The sequence below is a fragment of the Cervus elaphus genome, chromosome 5, assembly GCF_910594005.1.
Source record: "Cervus elaphus chromosome 5, mCerEla1.1, whole genome shotgun sequence".
Classification (NCBI taxonomy): domain Eukaryota; kingdom Metazoa; phylum Chordata; class Mammalia; order Artiodactyla; family Cervidae; genus Cervus; species Cervus elaphus.
In genome coordinates this window covers 134212263-134233709 of record NC_057819.1, presented here as the reverse complement: position 1 = coordinate 134233709, position 21447 = coordinate 134212263, and the positions used below count along the sequence as shown (strand labels likewise).

The 21447-nt window shown below is 55.8% G+C and overlaps 1 protein-coding gene and 1 long non-coding RNA gene across 5 annotated transcripts in view; one reads left to right on the top strand and one right to left on the bottom strand.

The window, feature by feature from the left end:
- Positions 1-21447, bottom strand: part of PRKCA (protein kinase C alpha) — a 292204-nt gene that overhangs the window by 52235 nt on the left and 218522 nt on the right. For all 4 annotated transcript variants that reach the window (XM_043905764.1, XM_043905761.1, XM_043905762.1 and 1 more), the window contains exons 6-8: positions 3178-3334; positions 2009-2143; positions 1667-1763 (exon numbers count right to left, since the gene is read on the bottom strand). In XM_043905764.1, the coding sequence (XP_043761699.1) occupies positions 1667-1763; positions 2009-2143; positions 3178-3334 (389 nt within the window). The remainder of the gene's footprint in view (positions 1-1666; positions 1764-2008; positions 2144-3177; positions 3335-21447) is intronic.
- On the top strand, positions 710-1452 carry LOC122695631. The gene is made up of 3 exons (XR_006341452.1): positions 710-844; positions 1121-1213; positions 1361-1452. It is a non-coding gene; the product is annotated as an uncharacterized LOC122695631 (long non-coding RNA).

Below are 21447 nucleotides of genomic sequence, written 5' to 3'. Positions count from 1 at the left end.
AAATGTTTCCCCAGGATAAATAACAGCCGACAAACCTGTGATCCTCAGGCATCTGCAGTCTTTGGGGTGATCCTGCAAGTGGTGTGTGGACCTCTACTACAGACCCGCAGAGCACCCTCCAGGCCCCGTCCTCTGCACTCCTGAGGGCATCCAGGCCCTGCCCGCAGTGATCAGTGATCCAAATGTCAGTGATCAGTGGGACCATAAAGAAGGCTGAACCCAGGAGAATTGATGCTTTTGAACTGTGTTGTTGGAGAACACTCTTGAGAGTCCCTTGGACTGCAAGGAGATCAAACCAGTCCATCCTAAAGGAGATCAACCCTGAATATTCATTGGAAGGACTGATGCTGAAGCTGGAACTCCAATATTTTGGCCACCTGATATGAAGAGCTGACTCACTGGAAAAGGCCCTGATGCTGGGAAAGATTGAGGGCGGGAGGAGAAGGGGACGACAGAGGATGAGATGGTTGGATGGCATCACCGACTCAATGGACATGAGTTTGAGCAAACTCCGGGAGAGAGTGGAGGACAAGGAGGCCTGGCGTGCTGCAGTCCACAGGGTCGCAAAGAGTCGGACACGACTGAGCGACTGAACAACAACAACATCAGTGACAAAGCACTGTGAACGTTTCTGTCTTACATCCTTCGGAACCCACTCTAACCGGCAGGTATGCCCTGTGCGCTCCTTTGGGACGGGACATATTTGGGAGAAGAAACAAGCCCAGGAGGAGGGACCCAAGGCGCCGACCGTGCAGGGCCTCTGCCCGCGTGTGTGCACACCTGAACTTCTTCAGGGCTTGGGAGCTGCCCGAGGAAGGGGGAGCTTCACAAGGTAATGGATCAGGTACGTGTATGAGTGCTCGGTCACTCAGCTGTTCTGACTCTGCAACCCCACGGACTGTAGCCCGCCAGGCCCCTCTGTCCACGGGATTCTCTAGGCAAGAACACTGGAGTGGGCTGCCGTGCCCTCCTCCAGGGAATCTTCCTGACCCAGGGATCACACCGTCTCCTGCACTGCAGGCGGAATCTTTACCGTCTGAGCTCCCAGGGAAGCCCCCGTGAGCCTGGTGCAGAGACACAATCAGCTACTACATGGGTCCTTCGAACAACCAACACACAGGTGATTGGAGAAATGGCAAGAGATGGCAAGCTGTGACATGGAGCGTAAGGCAGGTGCGTGGAGGAGAAACTGCATTAAGAGCTGAGACGTCAGGTGAGGAGAGAGAAGAGGGGAGGAGGAGGGAAGCGAGGGAGGAAGCGGTGACACCACTGGGGCAGAAGGCGGGTGCGCACCCGGGTGGGGAGAAAGAGCTCCTCTTCCTAGAGATCTGCAGAGAAAAGGAAGATGCTGGCCCGACAGTCACACCCGAGGACTCTGCCACCTGGAGAAGCCTAGGACCTGCCCTTCTCCCCACTGATGCCAGACCGACTCCTAGCAGGAAGCAACCCCCCACTGCAGAGCTGTTTCTGATATCTAAGGATAACAGCCCGAGTGTCAACAGGCTGCGAAGCAAGGTGATGATGCAAGATTTATGCCTTTAGATAAGGACAAAGATTAACATTTAAATGACCTTTGCCTTCCAGCCCAGTGACCACAAAAATCTGGCCCTTCCTGGAGTGAAACTTTCTGAACAGAAGGGTGGTTCACTCACGCCGCTCGTCTCACCTCGAATTTCTGCCTGAGCTCCACATTGCCTTCCTCGTCGCCTTCGGGGATCGGCACGTTGTAGTACTCACCCTCCTCTTGGTTCAGCAGCTTGTACCTTCAGAGACATGGGGCGGAGGAGGGTGAGGCCATGCTGACGCCACCGGGTTCAACACCACCCCCACCCCCAGGCTCCAGTCCAGCTGGTTCTGAAATGCATTCACTGGGGAGCCAGGACCCGGGAAACTGCACACGCAATGGCCCCTCTGGAATTAAGCCAGCTCGTCCCCTGAATCTCTGAAAGCGCTAATGTTTTCAGACAATTAACTTTTGGCTCACACAGACACACTCAGCCTTCCTCACCATCCGCTGGCCGGCATCTTCATCAGCTCCGAGACCCCAAAGGAAAGGGACCCCATGAAGTCATTCCGTGTGGTTCTATCCCAGTCCCAGATCTCCACGGACAGTCGCCGGTCTTTATCAGAAGGTTTTAATTTGCTGTGAAAGAACACACACACACGGATACAGGGTTATCTTTACTGTGGTTTAAGGCACGATATCATATGCTCGAGATCTGAACCTGAGATTAAAAAAAATTGTATATTCAATTCTCTTCCTGTGGTTCTCCATCATCAACAAAGTGCCAGCCCCTGGCAACCAAAGCTCTAGACAAGGGGTTAGCAACCATGAGCCACGGCCAAGTCAGGCCCACTGCTTGTGTTTGTAAATAAAGTTTTATTGAAACAGTCATGGCCATTTGTCTGGACACATTTGGCTATGGCAGCTCTGAATCTAGAATAGTACCTGCAACAGAGACTGGATGACCCATAGGGTCTAAACTATTTACCGTCCAGCCCTTCCCAGAGCAAAGCTGGACAGCCTCTGACCTTTACCCTAGACAGCTACGTCTGGGTGTGTGCGGACAAGTTGCTTCCTGCATTCTCATCCGCAGAGAGGACCCCTTGCTTGTGCTCAGCCGCACGCAGAGCTTTCTTGCTGGTGACTTACTCACTCCTCCACTCCCCAACCTTTCTCTCCTTCCATCTCTGTCTCCAAAATCTTTCCACTCCTTTCAGGCCCACATTAAATGTCACCTTCCCCAGGAAGTCTTTCCTGCTTAGATGTAAAGAAAACCTTCCCATTTCAGTGGCAATATCAGCTTCAATGGTTACCCACTTATTCCATGTTTTAAAAACTATTGTTTAAACTCTTACCTACAACCTCCTCTAACCCCCCCAGCACACACACACACACACAAACTGAAGTCCACCAAGAGGACTTGATCTTATATTTGTAATGTAAGAGAACTTTTTGTACAGGAGTTACTGATGTTAACTTGGGGTATCGTGTATAAGTCTTGGTAAACTGAGTCTCTATCCATCAACCAAAGGTGACCACAGCTACGTCTCTAGCAGCCGTGGGAGAAGAGCTTAGGGATGAATCGATGTTTAAAGACATTTATAATAAGCCCAGCTTATCACCGCTCATAGTGTGAAGGAGAAAACACATCAGGAAGAGGGGGTTCAACTCACAACGTGAAGGACTCGTTCCACTGGGGGTTCAGCGTGGAGCGGATGGTTTTGGTTTTCTGTTTGCTCTCGTTCTTGGGGTCAGGAATAAGCTTCAGCTTCACGTAAGGATCTGAAAGCCCGTTTGGATCCATAGGGATTAGGTTTTTCGCGTCTCGTACTGCAAAGAGAGAAGCAGCAAGATCCAAGGTTACAAAAGGAGAACAGACCCACCTGCTGAGTGTCCCGCACCAGGACCGGGCGATAGACAGACGGCAGGACGGTGCTGAAGCGGGAGGAGGAGCCTCTGACCCTCACCAGGAGAAGCTGCCCGCTGCCACTGCCCACCACAGGCAGTGGGGCCCGGGGGCCCAGCCGTCATGCCTGGAGACTCAGCACTGGCCTGGTCCAGCAGCATCCGTGACACCGGGGCCGCTGCTCAAACCCGGGGAAGCATAATCTGCATCCTAACCCCCTCCCCACCACCACCCTCAGCCGGGAGAGCTGGTCCGCCTTCCGTCTGAGCAGCCAGCAGACCAGTCCACACATGGCGGCACTGGAACCCCGACAAGTCGTCTCTTTCCTTCCTAGAGGCTGGTGGCTTCTAACCCGCGGAGCATTAGAATTGCAAGGGAGCAGGGCTGACTCAGGGGGACGACTCAGGAGCCTTTCCCAAGACCCTGGGTGGCCCCGGTGCCCATTCTAGATGGAGAAGCAAACGGAAACTAAAGTGGAGAAAAGGCCGCGTCGCCCGCAGAGGGGCAGCTCCGCGGTGCAGCTGATGGAGGCTTGCTGGGGAGGGCTGACGCCAACTCCTGTCAATCATCCGTCGGTCCAACGAGAAGGGACCGCGGCCACGCCCACCAGCACCCGGGCAGTCCTCACTCTCCTCCCCGGCGCGCGGAGAGCTCTGGGGCCTCTCGTCAGCCCAGCCGGACGCCACGGGGACTCCTCCACCTGGGGTAGCGGCTCTCACGGCGCGGCCCCTGGACGGCGGCGGCATCGCCGACAGAGTCAGAACCGGGCGGAGGCGGGGGGCTTCCGGGTGGGTCTGTGGGAAGCTGGCAAGATCCACTGCTCCAGCCCATCAGGACAGGCTGCCAGCTTAGTCTGACTGTCACATGAGGAATTTAGAAGAATTTCAGCTGATGGTGCCAGTGCTGGCGGGGGGCGGTGCGGGAGGGGGCAGGTGAAAGGGGCTAAAGACACTGGGTGTCCGGGTAGAGCCCTGAGGGCAGAGTCACAGACGGGCGCTCCTCGGGAACCTGGGGACCCGCCAAGGGCTGGCAGCGTCCTTGCCCGGAAGCCTTAGCACAGGAAGGTGACAGTGCGCCCGTGTCCCAGTGTCCGAGGGGCAGCGGGCTGGCCCAGAGTGACTGTGTCCCAGTGTCCGAGGGGCAGCGGGCCGGCCCAGGGTGTCTGTCCCAGTGTCCGAGGGGCAGCGGGCCGGCCCAGGGTGACTGTGTCCCAGTGTCCGAGGGGCAGCGGGCCGGCCCAGGGTGTCTGTCCCAGTGTCCGAGGGGCAGCGGGCCGGCCCAGGGTGTCTGTCCCAGTGTCCGAGGGGCAGCGGGCCGGCCCAGGGTGTCTGTCCCAGTGTCCGAGGGGCAGTGGGCCGGCCCAGGGTGTCCTAGTGTCCGAGGGGCAGCGGGCCGGCCCAGGGTATCTGTCCCAGTGTCCCAGGGGCAGCGGGCCGGCCCAGGGTGACTGTGTCCCAGTGTCCGAGGGGCAGCGGGCCGGCCCAGGGTGTCTGTCCCAGTGTCCGAGGGGCAGCGGGCCGGCCCAGGGTGACTGTGTCCCAGTGTCCAAGGGGCAGCGGGCCGGCCCAGGGTGACTGTGTCCCAGTGTCCGAGGGGCAGCGGGCCGGCCCAGGGTGTCTGTCCTAGTGTTCGAGGGGCAGCGGGCCGGCCCAGGGTGACTGTGTCCCAGTGTCCGAGGGGCAGCGGGCCGGCCCAGGGTGTCTGTCCCAGTGTCCGAGGGGCAGCGGGCCGGCCCAGGGTGTCTGTCCCAGTGTCCGAGGGGCAGCGGGCCGGCCCAGGGTGTCTGTCCCAGTGTCCGAGGGGCAGCGGGCCGGCCCAGGGTGTCTGTCCCAGTGTCCGAGGGGCAGCGGGCCGGCCCAGGGTGTCTGTCCCAGTGTCCGAGGGGCAGCGGGCCGGCCCAGGGTGACTGTGTCCCAGTGTCCGAGGGGCAGCGGGCCGGCCCAGGGTGTCTGTCCTAGTGTCCGAGGGCCAGCGGGCCGGCCCAGGGTGACTGTGTCCCAGTGTCCGAGGGGCAGTGGGCCGGCCCAGGGTGTCTGTCCTAGTGTCCGAGGGGCAGCGGGCTGGCCCAGGGTGACTGTGTCCAAGTGTCCGAGGGCCAGCGGGCCGGCCCAGGGTGACCAGAGCAGCTGGCCGTGTGTTCCTCATACACCACTGACTCCCTCCAAGGACTTTCCCATAAAACAGCACCTAACCTCATGCAGCTGGGAGTGGAGAGGACAGAAGCAGGTGCCCGGGCTTGGCCACCCCGTGACCCGCTTCCCAGATGGGCCTCCGTCCTGTAACCCCAGTGCTGGGAAATGCAGTTCACAAGCCGCTGCTTCTTCCTCTAGATCAGCCAGCAGGGGCATATTTCCAGCGGCACAGGACGGCTGGAGAAGGAAATGGAGTCATGCACATACAGTGCCTCCTACTGCTGGCGGCTTGGAAACGGCAGAGAAGAAAAGACAGCAGGTCACGAGCACACACGATGCCCTGGACGCAGAGTCCCAGCCTCATCCCACCGCCCGAGCTCCACGGTCTTCAGTGAGACAGGAGGTGTCCAGGGTCCCTGACCACCGGAGAAGCGTGACCCAGGTTTTTAAGCACAACGCAGAAGGTCTACTCTCCTAAAACAGCAACCCGAGCATCACAAGAGATGACAAACTCGGGCTTTAAAACGAAGCTCTCCCATGGAGAACGGTACAGGCCCAAGGGGTCACTCCACCCGACCAAGAGATGTGAGTGCAGTGGTCTCGGGGTGCGATTCTAAAATCATTCAGTGGCTGGGGTGCTCTGGGTGCCAAGTGGTCTCTACAGCAGGGCCTCTGGGACTGGCTGACATCAGCCTAAGAAGCGACAGGCTGGTGCCTGGACCCCTTGAGACAACACGTCTCCAAGACCCGGGCCTGAGAGCATCCGGTGCTCTTGGCCCAGGAGGCCACGGGCGCTGAGCCGACGCATGCGCCGGAGTGATGCTTTGTGTGCAGACGCTAATTCTAGGAGAAATGGCACCGGGAAAATGCAGGGAGAAGAGACAGCTGCCGTGGGCGTACCGTGAGCGGGGAAACTGTGCTCAAAGGCAGAGACGTTTTAAGATCACAAAAACAAATCCTGGAACGAGGGTAAAAGACATTCGACAAAATAGCGTGACGCGCATCCACATGGTGTTCGGTTCCCCCGATAATGCTTGAAATATCCCTCGTGTGCACCATGAGAACCTCGTGGGAGGATGGGCTGTATTTTCATTTTCTTTTCTTTTTTTTTTAGCCCAATAAGCATCCACTAGTCTCATGCTGGAGAAACAGTGACTGGAGTGAGAGGAGAGGTTTGGCCCATAAGGTGTTGAGGCCAAATTAAGGCCCGCTGGCGAGGCAGGCTCCTCCAACTCCCCCACCACACACACACACAGTGAGTGGCGTGTGGGGAAGAACGTCCTGCCTTGGAGGCGGGGAGGGATGACCTCCAGCTTCCCCTGCTCCCACGATCAGGATGCAGGCGTCCCTGTCTTATGGGTCCGGGAGGATCAGCTTCCCGTGGCTGCTGGGACACGTGACTACAAATTCAGTGGCTTAAAATAACAGCGATTTATTCTCACAGGTCTGGAGGCCAATGTCAGTGTCACTGGGACAAAATCAAGGTGTTGGAAAACCTGCGGTACAGCAGAGGGAACTCTGCTCAATGCCGTGTGCAGCGTGGGTGGGAGGGGGTTTGGGGGAGAATGGACGCACATACATGGATGGCTGAGTCCCTGCACTGTGCATCTGAAACCATCACATTGTTAACTGGCTATACCCCAATACAGAATGGATTTGGTGTCAAAAAAATAAAAATAAAATTGAAAAAAACTCAAGGAGCTGGCAGGACCACGTTTTGGCCGGAGGCTCCAGGGAAGAACCTGCCCCTGCGTCTCGCAGCCTCTGGTGGCCCCGGCGGGCTGGCGGCCACATCGCTCCAGCCTCAGCTCAGCCCCCAGGATGCCTCTCCTGTGTGTCAGACCCCCCACAACACCTCTCTCATCAGGACGCCTGTGACAGGACTGAGGGCCCACCTGGTGTTAACCTGGAACATCCGCCCTCCTCCGGGTTCTTCCCTTCAGCACGTCGGCCAAGACGACTCAGAGCTCCCGGGGCTCGGCCCTCGCGGTCCCAGTGGGGCTCCCCGCACGGGCCGGGAGGACACCGTGTCCCCGGGGCCTGTCCCTGCTGCTCCGTCAGCTCCTCTGACAATGCTGGGAGTGGGGCTCCCCGCACGGGCCGGGAGGACACCGTGTCCCCGGGGCCTGTCCCTGCTGCTCCGTCAGCTCCTCTGACGATGCTGGGAGTGGGGCTCCCCGCACGGGCCGGGAGGACACCGTGTCCCTGGGGCCTGTCCCTGCTGCTCCGTCAGCTCCTCTGACGATGCTGGGAGAGGGGCTCCCCGCACGGGCCGGGAGGACACTGTGTCCCCGGGGCCTGTCCCTGCTGCTCCGTCAGCTCCTCTGACGATGCTGGGAGTGGGGCTCCCCGCACGGGCCGGGAGGACACCGTGTCCCTGGGGCCTGTCCCTGCTGCTCCGTTAGCTCCTCTGATGATGCTGCGAGAGGAGGAGCACGTCCTGGGCGGGGGTTTCTGCTCCAGGAGCCAGGACTCCCACAAACGTGGCGGGGGCAGGGAGGGGCGGACACAGGCTGCTTCCGGAATAGGAGGGTTCACCCAGCGTCCCTAGCAGGAGACGCTGCGGGGGCGGCCAAGCTGTGTGGCAGTGGGCGTCGCGCCCAGGGGGTAGGTTCTGAGTCAAGCCTCTCCAGCCATCAGAGAGATGAGCCCTGGCCAGTGTGGGGGTTGCAGGAGGGGTGGACGGACGAGCTCGAGGCCGGGAAGGGTCAGAACCAGCCAGGCCCCAGGCCGGCGGGTGGCTCAGAAGGTCACCCGGGAGGCAGGGCCTGGGCGGCCTCGACGGGCACCAGGCTGGGCACAGAAGGCAAAGCCTGGCTCCACCCCCAGCGCCCACAGGTGTCCACCCTGCCGGGTGACACGGCCCCTCAGGGCGCTCTGGGCAGAGCCCTCTCCTCTTTAAGCCACGAGCTCCTGGAGCTATGTGTTTCTATGACAACCTTTGGGCACTTGTGGGCCCCTGGAGGCCTCCAAGGGGCGGGCTGCCCACCGGGCCCCCAGTTCTCCGTGAGCGTGTGGGCACCCCAAGGGGCCAGGCTCGATCTGGCGGAAGGAGCGATGGAGCCAGAGGTGGTGGGGAGCCGAGGACGGGGGCTCCCAGGCCCGGTCACCAGCACAGCTGACCGAGGAGATGCTAAGTCACATCCCTGTGACTTTAGAACAGAGAGAATTTCTGAGGCGTGAGTGACATCGCATCTTGGAGGCTCCCAACCTAGAAACGAGGGCAGCGGCCTGTGTGCTCGTCACTGAAACTTCCTGTCTCGGCACTGGCCTGGCCTCCGACGCTCAGCCCTCTGGGGAGCCCCCACTCTGATGCTGCTGGTTCTGCACCCCTGCTGCCAAGCGCAGCTCGTGACACAAGCTCGGGAACTGCGTCCTGACCCCCAAGCCTCCACGTCCCTCCACCTGTCTGGGTTCACCCTGCCCTGTCTGTGGGCCAGCAGGGGCCTGCCCCTTCCCCATCCCTCCCGGGGCTGCAGCCTGGACCTTGGCGCCAGACTCACTGTCTCCAACCTCCCCTCCCCACCTGCCGGCCATTGGAGCTTCCAGTGTAGAGACTCGGGGCAGGGGCAGCTCCAGGCCCCACCTGGTGGGGCGTCTCCCCGCACCTGGTCCAGACCTGCGAGAGACCCGGAGATCCTCTGGGCTGAGAAGCTACAGCCGACTGCAGAGCTGGTGAACACCGTGTCTCCGGCTGCAGTTCATAAAGCATCCATTCGGAGGGACTCTCGGACAAGGAAAAGCCTCACAGGCCTTCTCGGTGGAGAATAAAGTCGGGTCCAAAGCAGGCGGTATGTTTTAGAAAACGTTAACTGCTCGGAAGGGAGGTCACTGAGCCCACAGAGGTTTAAAGGACACGACCCAGCCTCAGCTCTCAGGGGAAACAAGTCGGAAAGGAGCCTTCTCACTTCGGAAGGGACGTCCCATACATAACTTCTCTGGATTTCGGGAATTAAATGCAAGGTGGCATCAGCCACAAGGAGCGACTTTTGACTGAGTAACGATGGACGAGGGCTCTGAGAACACCCTGGGCCCCTGGTGCTGCCTCTCTGCTCCGTCTGATCTGATTACACGTGTTGTCTGCTGACACCATCTGTGTTGAAACCTCCAGAATTTTGGATTTGATCTCCTCCAAGTCCTGTAGCTCAGTGGTAAAAGAACCTGCCTGCAATGCAGGAGCCGCAGAAGACCTGAGTTTGATCTCTGGGTTGGAAAGATCTCCCGGAGGAGGAAATGGCAGCCCACTCCAGTATTCTTGCCTAGAGAATCCTGTGGACAGAGTCCATAGAGTTGCAAAGAGTTGGACACGACTGAAGCCACTTAGTCACACGCACATGTTAAGAATATGTGACCCGCACATTTCATCATCTTTGCTTCCTTGATGGCCAAAGCCAAGGCGAGGAAAACAAGCTGCAGGGAAGTCCACCTGCTCAGCCCTCCCCACCCCACTCCAGATCCAGGACCTGTTCACTGAACGCTCTGTCTCACTGGTGAGGCCCACACTTTGATGATAAGAATACAATTTCTGTCCCAGGAAATCCAGTGCCGCCCACAGACCAGAAAAAACCTGAGTCTGCAACTCTACCACCAAAATCCCATAAACCAATGAAAGAGAACTTACAAGAATTTGGTCTGAGATGAGAAAAAGCAACTTTTGGTCCTTGGACAAGAATCATAAATATTTCACAACTTTTTCTCTTCCAGTTAGTGGGAAATAACAATTTCTATTAAAGTTCTATAACCTTAAAGTTGCAAGAGGAAATGGAATCTGGTTGTTGGAGAAATAATATTTTCCAGGTTATGGGAGCCCAAATGATTCTGTATAAACAACAAGAAGCTCTTAAGAAAGACTTCTTTTTCTTATTATGAGAGGAATGGATATACCCATCATTCAGAAACTAAAATACTGAAATATTTTAGTACTTAAATGAATGAATAAATAAATGGAAGTATTAAGAAGAAAAGGAAAACCACCTTCGCTTCTGCTGTCGGAGAGCCCCTGTTGGCCGAGGTGCAATTACCACCAGGCTCTTTGCTCTGCATTTATCCACATGGAAATGTTTGTTTTTATGTAGCTCACGGCTAGGACAGAGGGGTTTTTTGTTTCTTTTGTTTTGGTTTTTTAATTTTTTTTGGCCACACCACATGGCTTCCGGGATCTTAGTTCCCTGACCAGGGATTGAACCTGGGCCGCGGCAGTGGAAGCACCGAGTCCTAACCGCTGGGCTGCCAGGTAGTTCCCTAAGAACACAGTTTAGGAACCCGCCTTTATAACACAGCAAGGTATGTTTCGAAAACCTTTTAAAAGGCTGGCATCCCATTTTCTAGCTATCTCATCATCTATTTTATCAATTCCCTGTTTCAGGCCATCTATGTAGATTACAATTCTTCCCCTTTGTGTAAATCGCATGGCAACGGATCATCTTCACGCATCAACATCCATCTGAAATTCTGTTTTCCCTCAGGATACACATTATTATTAGAAGTGGACCGGAGGGGGAATAATCGTTCACAACTCTGATGTACACTGCCAAATGACTCCCCCAGAAGGCATACCAAAGTTTTATGAAGGGTTTGGGGATAAAACTTAAAAATAACCTTGTGATTGTGGCTTCCTTGATTATTTTGAGGCTTAACTGTTTTCCCCCTGACATGCTAGTGTTTCCTTCTCTTTGATTTCGTCCTTGTCCAGGTTCCCTAGAGGGTGGGAAAGCATTTTCCTACCAGGTCACAAGAGCTCTTTAGACATAAAGGAATGACAATGGCCCTTGGTCTTGTGGGCTGCAAACTTCGTTTAGATTTCACTCCCCGGGCTTCCAGCCACACAGCAGCTCAAGTCTTTCTACAGCCAAGTCTGTCAAGCATTTCCTTTTTTACTTGAAAATCCTTGCCTTTCCTAAGATTAGCCAAATATTCACTTAAGTTTTCTTCAATTATCCTGTCTTTTTTTTTTTTTTAATATATTTAACTTTTAAATCCATCAGAAATTTATTTTGGTGTACACTGTGAGGCACGATGCTTATTTTTTTCTTCCAAATGTTTAGACAGCTCTCCCAACAACGTTCTGAAATGAGCCATCTTTTCTCCATTCAGTCATGTGGCTTCTGCTCTGTTGATCAGAGGTCATTTCTCTTGTCATATTTGACTCTGCTGATTCTTGCACTAAGCCTGTACTTTTTTGTTTTTTCTGCCATGTGGGATCTAGTTCCCTGACCAGGGATTGAACCCCTGCCCTCTGCATTAGGAGCTCAGAGTCTTAACCACTGGGCTTCCAGAGGAGCCCCTGAACTTTAAATGGTTTGAGTTTCCAACACGGTTTGAAACACAGCCTAGGTGCACGGTGTCCTGGCTGAGGGCAGTTCCTCTTCAGCTGCCCTTTTTCTGTTCACCGGGTAAATTTCCTTCCCTCCTTATTCTTAGCGTTCACGGTGACTCAGAGCAACAAGGTGATGCCCCAGAGAGGAACTCGAGAACCAGAGCTTTGTCTGGGGACCCGTCTCCTCGAAAGGAGGGGTCACGCTTGAGTCACTGGGTTGAGGGGCACGGAAGGCAGCCCCCAGCCCCTTCCCCAGCCACCCCCTCCATCTGATGACTTCCCCTCCATCTGGGCTGAAAATAGACCGAGCTGAGCTGAAAATAACCGAGGAGATTAAATTAAATTAAGTCGGGCCTGGCTCCCAGGCAGCTGCTAATGAAACCAGAAGCACCCACATCAGTGTGGCTGAGACGGACATGTTTACTGCTTCTCTCTCTCTTTTCACCCTGAAGCAGCTGAACCCTCGAGAGACCAGGCCCAGTGAAGCCAGCCTCCTCTCCGTCACCTTTACCCGAGGCTCTGAGCAGGATTTGCTCTTGCTGGCTCATCCAGGGGAGCCCCATGTTCAGGTGGCCTTTGCAGGGCTCCCCCATCAGGAATTCAACGCTGAGCATCACCCATGACACCTGCTTGGCCAGCAATGGTCCTGCACCGGCCCACAGGAGAGGGCCCAGCCGTCCACAGGGAGGTCCCATCACGGGAGAGATCGACGACGCCCCCACACACTCCCGGTCCCCAGAAACAGGCCCAAAATGATGCTCTCAGGGACGTGCCCTCAGGGGCTACTGGGGGGGGCTCAGATCAGTATTTGCTTCTGGAACACGAGAGCCTTAGGAGACAAAGACCACATAGTAACAAGCCGTCTCCCCGAGGCCTTTCCATCTGTGCTACCACCGTGGTCTTTAATCTGAGAATACAAAGCTGAACATAAACATTAGCTAGACTCCCCAGGTCAGGTCTATGAGAATTTCACCCAGCAGAGCTTCTGGTCACCTCCACCGCAGTTAAAGAAACAAACCCGGACCACCACCTCTGGGATTTTTCTCTGACTGAGCCCATCTGTCAACCCTTTAGAACTTCCCGAGGCGACCACATGCATCGAGCCTACTTGAGGCTAAATTAATTCCGAAAAAAAGGCAAGACTAGGGGCCAAGGATCTTGGATGAAAAACTTCTAATCCGGCGAAATAACCAAGCTCTTCATACACCGCTGAGCCGCCCCACCACCACCAGCTCAGCACAGCAGTCAGGAAGGCTGAGGCTACACGGGCGGGCGACCAGAGAGGCAGGGCCCTCAGTCCAGAGACCGCAGGGCGGGGAGGGCCCGCGCCCTCGGGGCTTTAGGAGGTGGGCATCCGAGGTGGGCATCGGGGAGGACCAGGCGAGGGCACCTGCTGTCCGAGGGAAGTCGCCACGGTCTACACACCAAGCAGGAGACGTGATTTTCCTGACCACGGGGGAGCCTGACGGGCAGACTCCTGGGGAAAATGTACCTTGTTTTTCTTTCCCCGACTGGAGGGAAGTCAGGTAGCTTGGTGTTTCTCGGAGAGAAGCTAAGGCTCGGAGGCACGGTTAGCGTGTCCCCAGCTGTTCGCTCTCGCAGCTGGAATTGTTCCTGAAAGCAAAGCTGCGGGGGTGAGGGGGCAGAGCTGCCAGGACCTGGAGAGCCACTCGGCCGGCAGACCGTGCTGCCAGGCAGCCCGCAGTGCGGGCGAGGGGGCTTCGTCCGGGCCCCCAGCCCCAAGCACAGGTCTCCACGCTTCCTGGGCCACTCGTCCTACATCCTCAGGGGGCTGATTCAGGGGGTACCAGCATCACTGGGTCTCGTCTCCATCAGGACCGCGGACACACAGCCCGGAGCGCTGCTCTACAGCTCCCAAATAACAAGGGTGATTAACGTGCCGGGTGGCGGGGTTGGACAAACATGGCTGAGTTGAAACATTTTCTTTATTCTTGCCTGTTCCTGGGAACCGGCCAGGCTTGGAATACGTTCATTTGTTCCAAAGGGACTTGTGAGTCATGAACAACTTTCATACCGAAGCCTAGACATTGCCTCGTCTCTTCAGTGATTTCACACACAGGCAACATGGTCAAAGGAAAAGGCCTCAAAGCCGAAGACCGTGTTCTCACCCCCATCCCACCCCCGGCCGCCTTTCTGCACTACCCTGGCTGATGAAGTGTGGCGCTACCTCTTGTTCTGTTTGTTCAGCATCACCCCCGTTCCCGCACACATTGACTGCCCTCCGATAAACCCCGCCCGGCAGCCAGGGTCCAGGGCGCAGAGGTGGTAGTTAACCCAACATGAGCCAACAGAGCCTTCCCTGGGCCCCGCGGATTCACACCCGACGCTGCAGGAGACGGAGCTGTCAGTGGCAGACGCAGGGCCGCGCTTCCCGCAGAGCGGAGGCAGCCTAGCTTGCCGTGAAAAAGACAAAAGCGGCAGCTGGAGAGGACGGGTGAGCGGAGCCCGCCCCTGCCTCCAGAGTCCCCGGGGCCCCAGGGCGCCGCCACCCACGAGCTACGCAAGATACCCAATTTCTCGGGGGGAACCTCTCCTTTCTAAGAGTGGGTTGGAATTGAGTTTTGTCCTTCACAACCCAAAACCCCACCAAACAGTCCCGCTCCCTCTCTAAGCCTTGGTTTTTATAAACATAACATACAAGGGCTGGACCACGTCCGTGCCTTTCAAACTCTGTTCCTCGGCGCCTCTGCCTGGGTCATGGAGCGGGAGGGAGTGGGGCCCTCCTCTCCTCTTCGACCCAAGCAGTTCCATTAGTGGGAACGTCCACCACTGCAAACAAGATGTGCCTTGAAGGCATCTGCTCTTCAGACTTGGCTGAAATTGTTCTTGTTGTGGTTCAGTCGCTAAGTCAAGTCCAAAGCTTTGCATGGACAGCAGCACATCAGGCTTCCCAGTCCTTCACTATCTCCCTGAGCTTGCTCAAACTCATGTCCATTGAGCTGGTGATGCCATCCAACCATCTCATCCTCTGCTGCCTGCTTCTCCTCCTGCCCTCAATCTTTCCCAGCATCAGGGTCTTTTCCAGTGAGTCAGCTCTTTGCATCAGATCACTTTTACGATCCTAGAAACATAAGTTCCTATATCCTTTCTTAATGCAGTGTTACTTGCTTGATGTATGCTGAGGAATTTTTCTTTTTTCAAAAATAAACTGGCATCTGTCAGGAGCTTGAATTTCTGAGCGTCACCGAGCATCCCTGTCTCTCAGGGCGGGGGCTGAGAGGGCGTCTGGGGTCAGGTGGGGTGGCGGCGTGTGAGCAGGAGGTCGTGAGGCTGCACGGGCCGACAGGAAGCCGCCAGCACACGCGCTCCCTCTGGGCGTCTGGGCCGAGGCCTACGCGCTCGGGCTCCTCTGCGAGTGGTCGCCCAGGCCGCCCAGGAGATGCGACGGATGGACAGCCAAAAAGATGCCCGTGGCCCGCAGCCCTAGTCCCAGCCGTGGACGCCCGCCTGCAGAGAGACTTACCCAAGGGGAAGAGCTGCCAGTAAGCAAGGAGTTTTCCAGAACAGGAGACCCCTGACCCCCCCACCCTGGCCCCGGCTGTTCATCAGCAAAGCCTGCATTTCCTTCCATGACATCCCCGGCCCAGTGGGTCTAAGCGGGCGAAGCCACACTTCCTCTCCATAACCTTCCCCACATCCAGCAGCCCACCTCGAAAACTTTTATAGGAAGTTTGCCTTGCATCTGTTCTTGCTTCATTATTCTAGGGGGAAAGAATGCCTGCTTTGATTTTTAAAAGGGACCCTGACTGTCTTTAATTAACCACAAACCCTGCACTAATTACCCAGGAGGGTGGGTGGCAGCTATAAGCGCTGTTCTTCTGGGAAGGCGGGTCCCCGGGGGCTCTGGGAGGGAGCTTCCTGCAGTGGCCCTGCCCCACGCTATTCAACAGGGATGTTTTAGGACAACCCCAGGAGCCAACTTATCTCGGCCTTCTCAGGAAATCTGCGTTCCTTCCCAGCAGAGGGAGGTGCCTGAAGGTTGAGCTGAACACACTCAGGTTCCTCAGCCCCATTTCAATGCCGACGCCTGGTGCATGTGCACACCTCTGACCGCAGAGTCCGTCAGGACGTGTGGGGAGACGTGGGCTCGTCAGAATACGCTAATATTGGACCAAAGACAGGATCTGCCTCTTCGAGCTTTTTGGTGGAGCACTCTCACCACCCACTCATGAAGATTCACTGAATTGAGAGAGGAGAAGTCTCCGCATCTGGGGACATTTCCACAGGGGAGACAAATGACCCCTCGGCACGGGGTGCTGAAGTCTCCCAACCTTCTGGAGCAGGACCAGAAGGGACATCGCTCTGCTCTGCTCCCTCTCCCGTCCTGATCCTCCTAACATCTCTGCCCATCAAAGAGTTAGAACATTTCAGCAGAAGTGATTAAAACGACATCATTTTCAAGCCTCTAAGAGACTCCTCACTTGGCTAAGGCATTTACTTTCTAGAAGATGATCAAGTTGCTCGCAATAATTTCATGACAATTAATCTTGTGCTTAAATGATAATCCTATAATTAGAAGCAATTAAAATCCCGCACAAGAATGGCTGGCTCAGTCAGTGTCAATGTCCCTGTATGTTACAGGGGTAGTCTTAAAAGAGGCCCTGCAAATAATTTGTTTCTCCTCTTCCTGGGGATGCAGGTGTTCAAAGCCCATCTTTAAAAATGCTTCTTTGTGGCAGGAGTCACCGAAACTGAAGCAGGAGGAGGGCTGAGGCTCCTACAAAGAACCCTATAAAAGGACTGGATCATCTCGAGCAGGAGAAAGACGCCGTGTCCCTCTGAGCTTCGAGACAGAGGCAAACGGTGCCTGAAGGAAACGACGCTGGTGACCCTCGCCCCAGCCTGGCCGTGGTGCTGCCCACAGGCCCCCAGAGTGCAGTGTGGAAAGCTGGGCCTGAGTCACTGCCCAGAGAGCCCGGCAGGAGTAACCGTCCACAGGAAGCACCCACCAGCCGGCGGACACTGGATGGTGAGCTCTGCCACCTCCCGGTCAGGACGAGGACCACGGTCAGGCTGTAAACAATGACGCATCTCTTGGAGAAGACGAGACCTCTTCTGGGTGGGATTCCAGAAGTCACGTGCTTTATGAAATAGGCTAAAATAGGCCTATCACATGGAAATAGGCTTTCCATGTGATTCAGATGGAAGGCTAAGACGGGAAGACTTGCTTAGATTGGGATGCAGGAGCACAGTGTAACGCCGAGTCCTCTCTGGGACTTCTCTGCTGGTTCAGGGTAAAGAAGCCGTCTTCCGATGCAGGGGCTGTGGCTGGGAACTGAGCTCTCTCGGGCCGCGGGGCAGCTAAGGCCACAGCCAGAGAGGCCTGTGCGTCACAGCAGAGACCCAGCACAGCCAGAGAAGAGCAGAGTCGCTGTTCTCGATGCTGTGCCCACTGGACCCTTCCGTCATCGTCATCATTTACTCAACACACGTCTCAGGCACAGATTCAAGGCACTGGGAACAGGAGGTAAGATGCCATCTTTGACCCCAAAGGGCTAATGGTCTGGTCGGGGGAGATGAGCACGTAAGTATTAATAAACACCCAACCACGTGACAGATGGTGTCAAGGGCGTGAGGAGAAAGCGACCCATCTTAGGCAGAGCATGAAACGCCTGCAGGGGCTTCACAGAGGCAACCACACCGAGTGTGAACGATGCTCCCAATGGAGCGGGGTGAGCCTCCCGTACCTGTGTGAGCTCAGTCCTGGGACTCTGTGACCCCACGGACTGTAGCCTGCCAGGGCCCTCTGTCCATGGGGTTTCCCAGACAAGAAAACTGGAGTGGGTTGCCATTTCCTTCTCCAGTGGATCTTCCCAGTCCAGGGATTGAACCCACGTCTCTAGAGTCCCCTGCACTGGCGGGCAGGTTCTTCACGACTGAGCCACCTGGAACGGCCCATGAACAGCCCAACAGAGGTGAGCAGGTGCAACCAGCCTGCCCCTGGGAAAGGGCACATAGCTCTTCTTTGCAATGAGAACTCTGAGAGTCAGGGGCGGAAGGGCTACGCCCGGGGAGGGGAGCGACCAGCTGCTGACGGGGTCACACAGGCATGGGGCACCCAGGAGGTAGGAATGCCCAGTCAGGGAAGTACGCAGAATAAAGGAAGCCACTGAAAAGACACCGGCTGTCACCTGGAAGCACACGCCTCTGAACCAGGCACATGCCTCTGAACCAGGCACACGCCTCTGAACCGGGCAACGTGCGCGCATCTTGCGGGACACGCAGGCCCTAGACGTTTTCAGCTTCGAGGTTGTTCCATCTGCCTTTGCAGAGGGGCGCCTGGACGTCAAGCACTGGCCAAGCCCGAGGTGGGTTCTTCCAAGACAGATTCACTGATAACACTTCAGCATCCTCTCCACCAACATGAAAACTGATTAAGTTTGTCCTTGATGGTAAAACCATTGGTGAAAGCTTGCTGGTCTCCAAACACAACACCCAGATGCCTTATTAATTGCACATGTTGAAAGTTACTTAGAAGTGGAAGGATCTGATGGGAACATGGTAAATGGGTGATCAAAGGTATTAATCGCATCACTGATGATGGTCAATCTGGACGTAACTGAATGAGCAGCTACCTGAGCGCACCCTCCCCAGCCCAAACCAAAGGACCAGCCACATGCACTCTGTCCCCTCCTGTGCCCCTGAGCTGCACTTACTCCCACAGCCAAGCTTTTATTTAACAGAAATGATCTCCAGCTAATGCCTTTCCTTTCAGTGAGCGGCTGGGTGCAGCTCCTCCCTGCTGGCAGCCCCAGATGGGCAGTCACACTCCACAGGCCTTCCGGCCGCTGCGGGAGCTCCCACACAGAGCTTCCAGGAGACGGCTGGGCCGCCCGCCCCCTCCCCCAGCACCCACAAAAGGAACCTCGGGGTCACCCCTGGAGTTCAGGGGAGGAGACTGATGTTCTGTCCTTGTGAAAAAACGAGCCACGTGGACCTTAAACGTTCCTGTTTGAGAATCAAGCACTTAACTCGGAGCTCTTGCTTCGTGACTCCTAAGACCCGTGCACGCTGAACGGTAGTGAGTGTAGCCCCAACCCCATGAACACAGAAAGGAATCCCCCTCGAGGCCGAGCGCACTGGACTCCCTGACACCCGGGGCGGGGCTGAGTCCTGCACACCCCCGGCTGATCACGGCCCCATCTTCATGCGGCATCCGCTCCCACCTGTCCCCCTGCTCCACCAGCGCGGCCTCTGGGAAGCCATCTGCAGCTCCCTGGGAGCTGTGCTTACAGGCACTTCCCTGTCATTCTTTTTCTTGTCTTAATGCCCCTCCGAGACCACACATCCCACAATAAGCTCTACGTCTTCCTCATCTCAGCATCCCCGGGGGCCTGGCAGAGAGCCTGACAGATGGCTCATAAACGGATGGCAAATGGCCGAATCAGAGAGTGATTATCATGCAAAGCTGGGTCTCACTGCCCTGACTCTGCCGCAGTCATGCTATTAAAAGGTGGAAGGACACACAGCATATATAGAATGTTATTATTTAAATCAACAACCTGAAGACAGCTGCTGACACAGCTCTAGAAGGTTCTCAGAGGATGCAACCTCACAGCCGCCAGGAGCCGCACAGCCTCACACCTGCGGGAAGCTCTCCCTCTCCCCCTGGAGCCTGATTAGAACCTCTGTCTCCACGCGGAACTAACAAATGAAGTATCTGAGAAAATCAGACTCTTCCGCAGGACAGTCTATTCAGGGAGATGTGTTCCTGAAACAGCTGTAAAGCCTACGATGTTTTTTCCATTTATTTACAACATTAAATTGAAAATTCGTTCCCATGAGGGATATTTTTTTTCTTTACCACTCCTCCAAACCAAATAAAAAGCACACAGGAATGTAGGAAACCTATTAAAACCACATATTAAAAGAAAAAATGACACTGTTCAGATAACATCGCACCATTGCCCAAAGGCAAGAAGTAAAAATGCGCCAGGAAGAGGATGCCTTTCCCATAAATATTGCACCAATCTCGAAAGGACCCTGATCTCTGATTTCCAAAGGGCAATTTCCATCCCAGTAGTCCCTTGGGAGTTTCTATTTTACTTTGGGAATTATTTTCAAACTGGGTGACTCTGCACAGGTCAAATGGAAAAGGAGCTAATCTAACAATTAACATGAGCGCTTACGGTTTAAGCACCAAGAAGTCACTTGTATGTGAACCATAAGCTTGGCTCGTTATGGGTCATCGTTTATATCTGTGTTCTCACTGTGTACGTGTTGTGTGTGCATGCTCAGTCGTGTCCGACTCTTTGTGACCCCATGAACTGCAGCACACCAGGCTTCCCTGTCCTTCACCATATCCCAAAGTTTGCTCAAACTCATGTCCATTGAGTTGACGATGCCATCCAACCATCTCATCCTCTGTCGTCCCCTCCTCCTCCTGCCTTCAATCTTTCCCAGCATCAGGGTCTTTTCCAATGAATCAGCTCTTCATATCAGGTGAGCAAAGAATTGGAGCTTCAGCTTCAGCATCAGTCCTTCCAACGAATATTCAGGGTTGACTTCCTTTAGGATTGACCGGTTGGATCTCCTTGCAGTCCAAGGGACTCTCAAGAGTCTTCTCCAACACCACAGTTCAAAAGCATCAATTCTTCAGCGCTCAGTCTTCTTTATGGTCCAACTCTCACATCCGTACACGACCACTGGAAAAACCAAGGCCGGCTAATCCCTTCACCTCCCCTCACCCTCTCCTGCGCTCTTCCCTCTGGCCTCTCAAACACCCCCGTCCTTCGGCCTCCTCCAGGGTCTCCCCCTGCCCCTACCCTTAGTCTCCCCAGCACCTCTCAGCAGCGACCGTCCAGCACCCATGAAACTGAGCACTTAGTTCGGGAGTCAGATCTGGGCTCAAGCTGCAGCCCTGCCACTTCCCGCCGCGTCCCCGCGGCTTCCTGCCCCTCTGAGCCCAGAGAACAGTGCTGGGTGGCTCCGTACCGCAGGTGTCCGTGAAACGGGGGCTGTAAGCGCTCAGCACGGAGAAAGGTCCAGTCCTGTGGACAGCAGGGACCCAGGCAGGAGGCAGGGAGAGTAGCTGTGTTACTGAAACCGTCTGTCATGACCGCGGGGCCTGATCTGCTGGGTGAGGAGGGGTCTGGGCGGGTGAAGCGCGAGGCGGCGGGCGCCCCTGAAGCAGCCTGCCTGGGTTCCTTCTGTCCTGGACAGGGAAGCCGGGTCTCTACTCTTTGGCTCTTGTTGCCTGATTGGCGTCGAGTCGCTTGACAGCGTTGTGTTGGTCTCCGCCATACAACAACGTGAGTCTGTTAGCAGCGCACACCTGCCCCCGCCCTCCTGAGCGTCCTTCCACCGCCTCCTACCCCTCTGGGTCATCCCAGAGCTCCGCGCCACGCTCCCCGCGTGTGCAGCGGCTCCCGGCTGGCTGGCTCTCTCACACATGGCGATGTACATGCTCCAGGGCCTCTATCTCACGTCACCCCACCCTCTCCTCCCCCGCTGCGCCCACAAGTCTCTTCTCTAAGTCTGCTACCTTACAAATAGGTTCATCAGTACCATTTTTCCAGATTCCATATACATATGTGTTAATACACGATATCTGATTTCACTCTTTGAC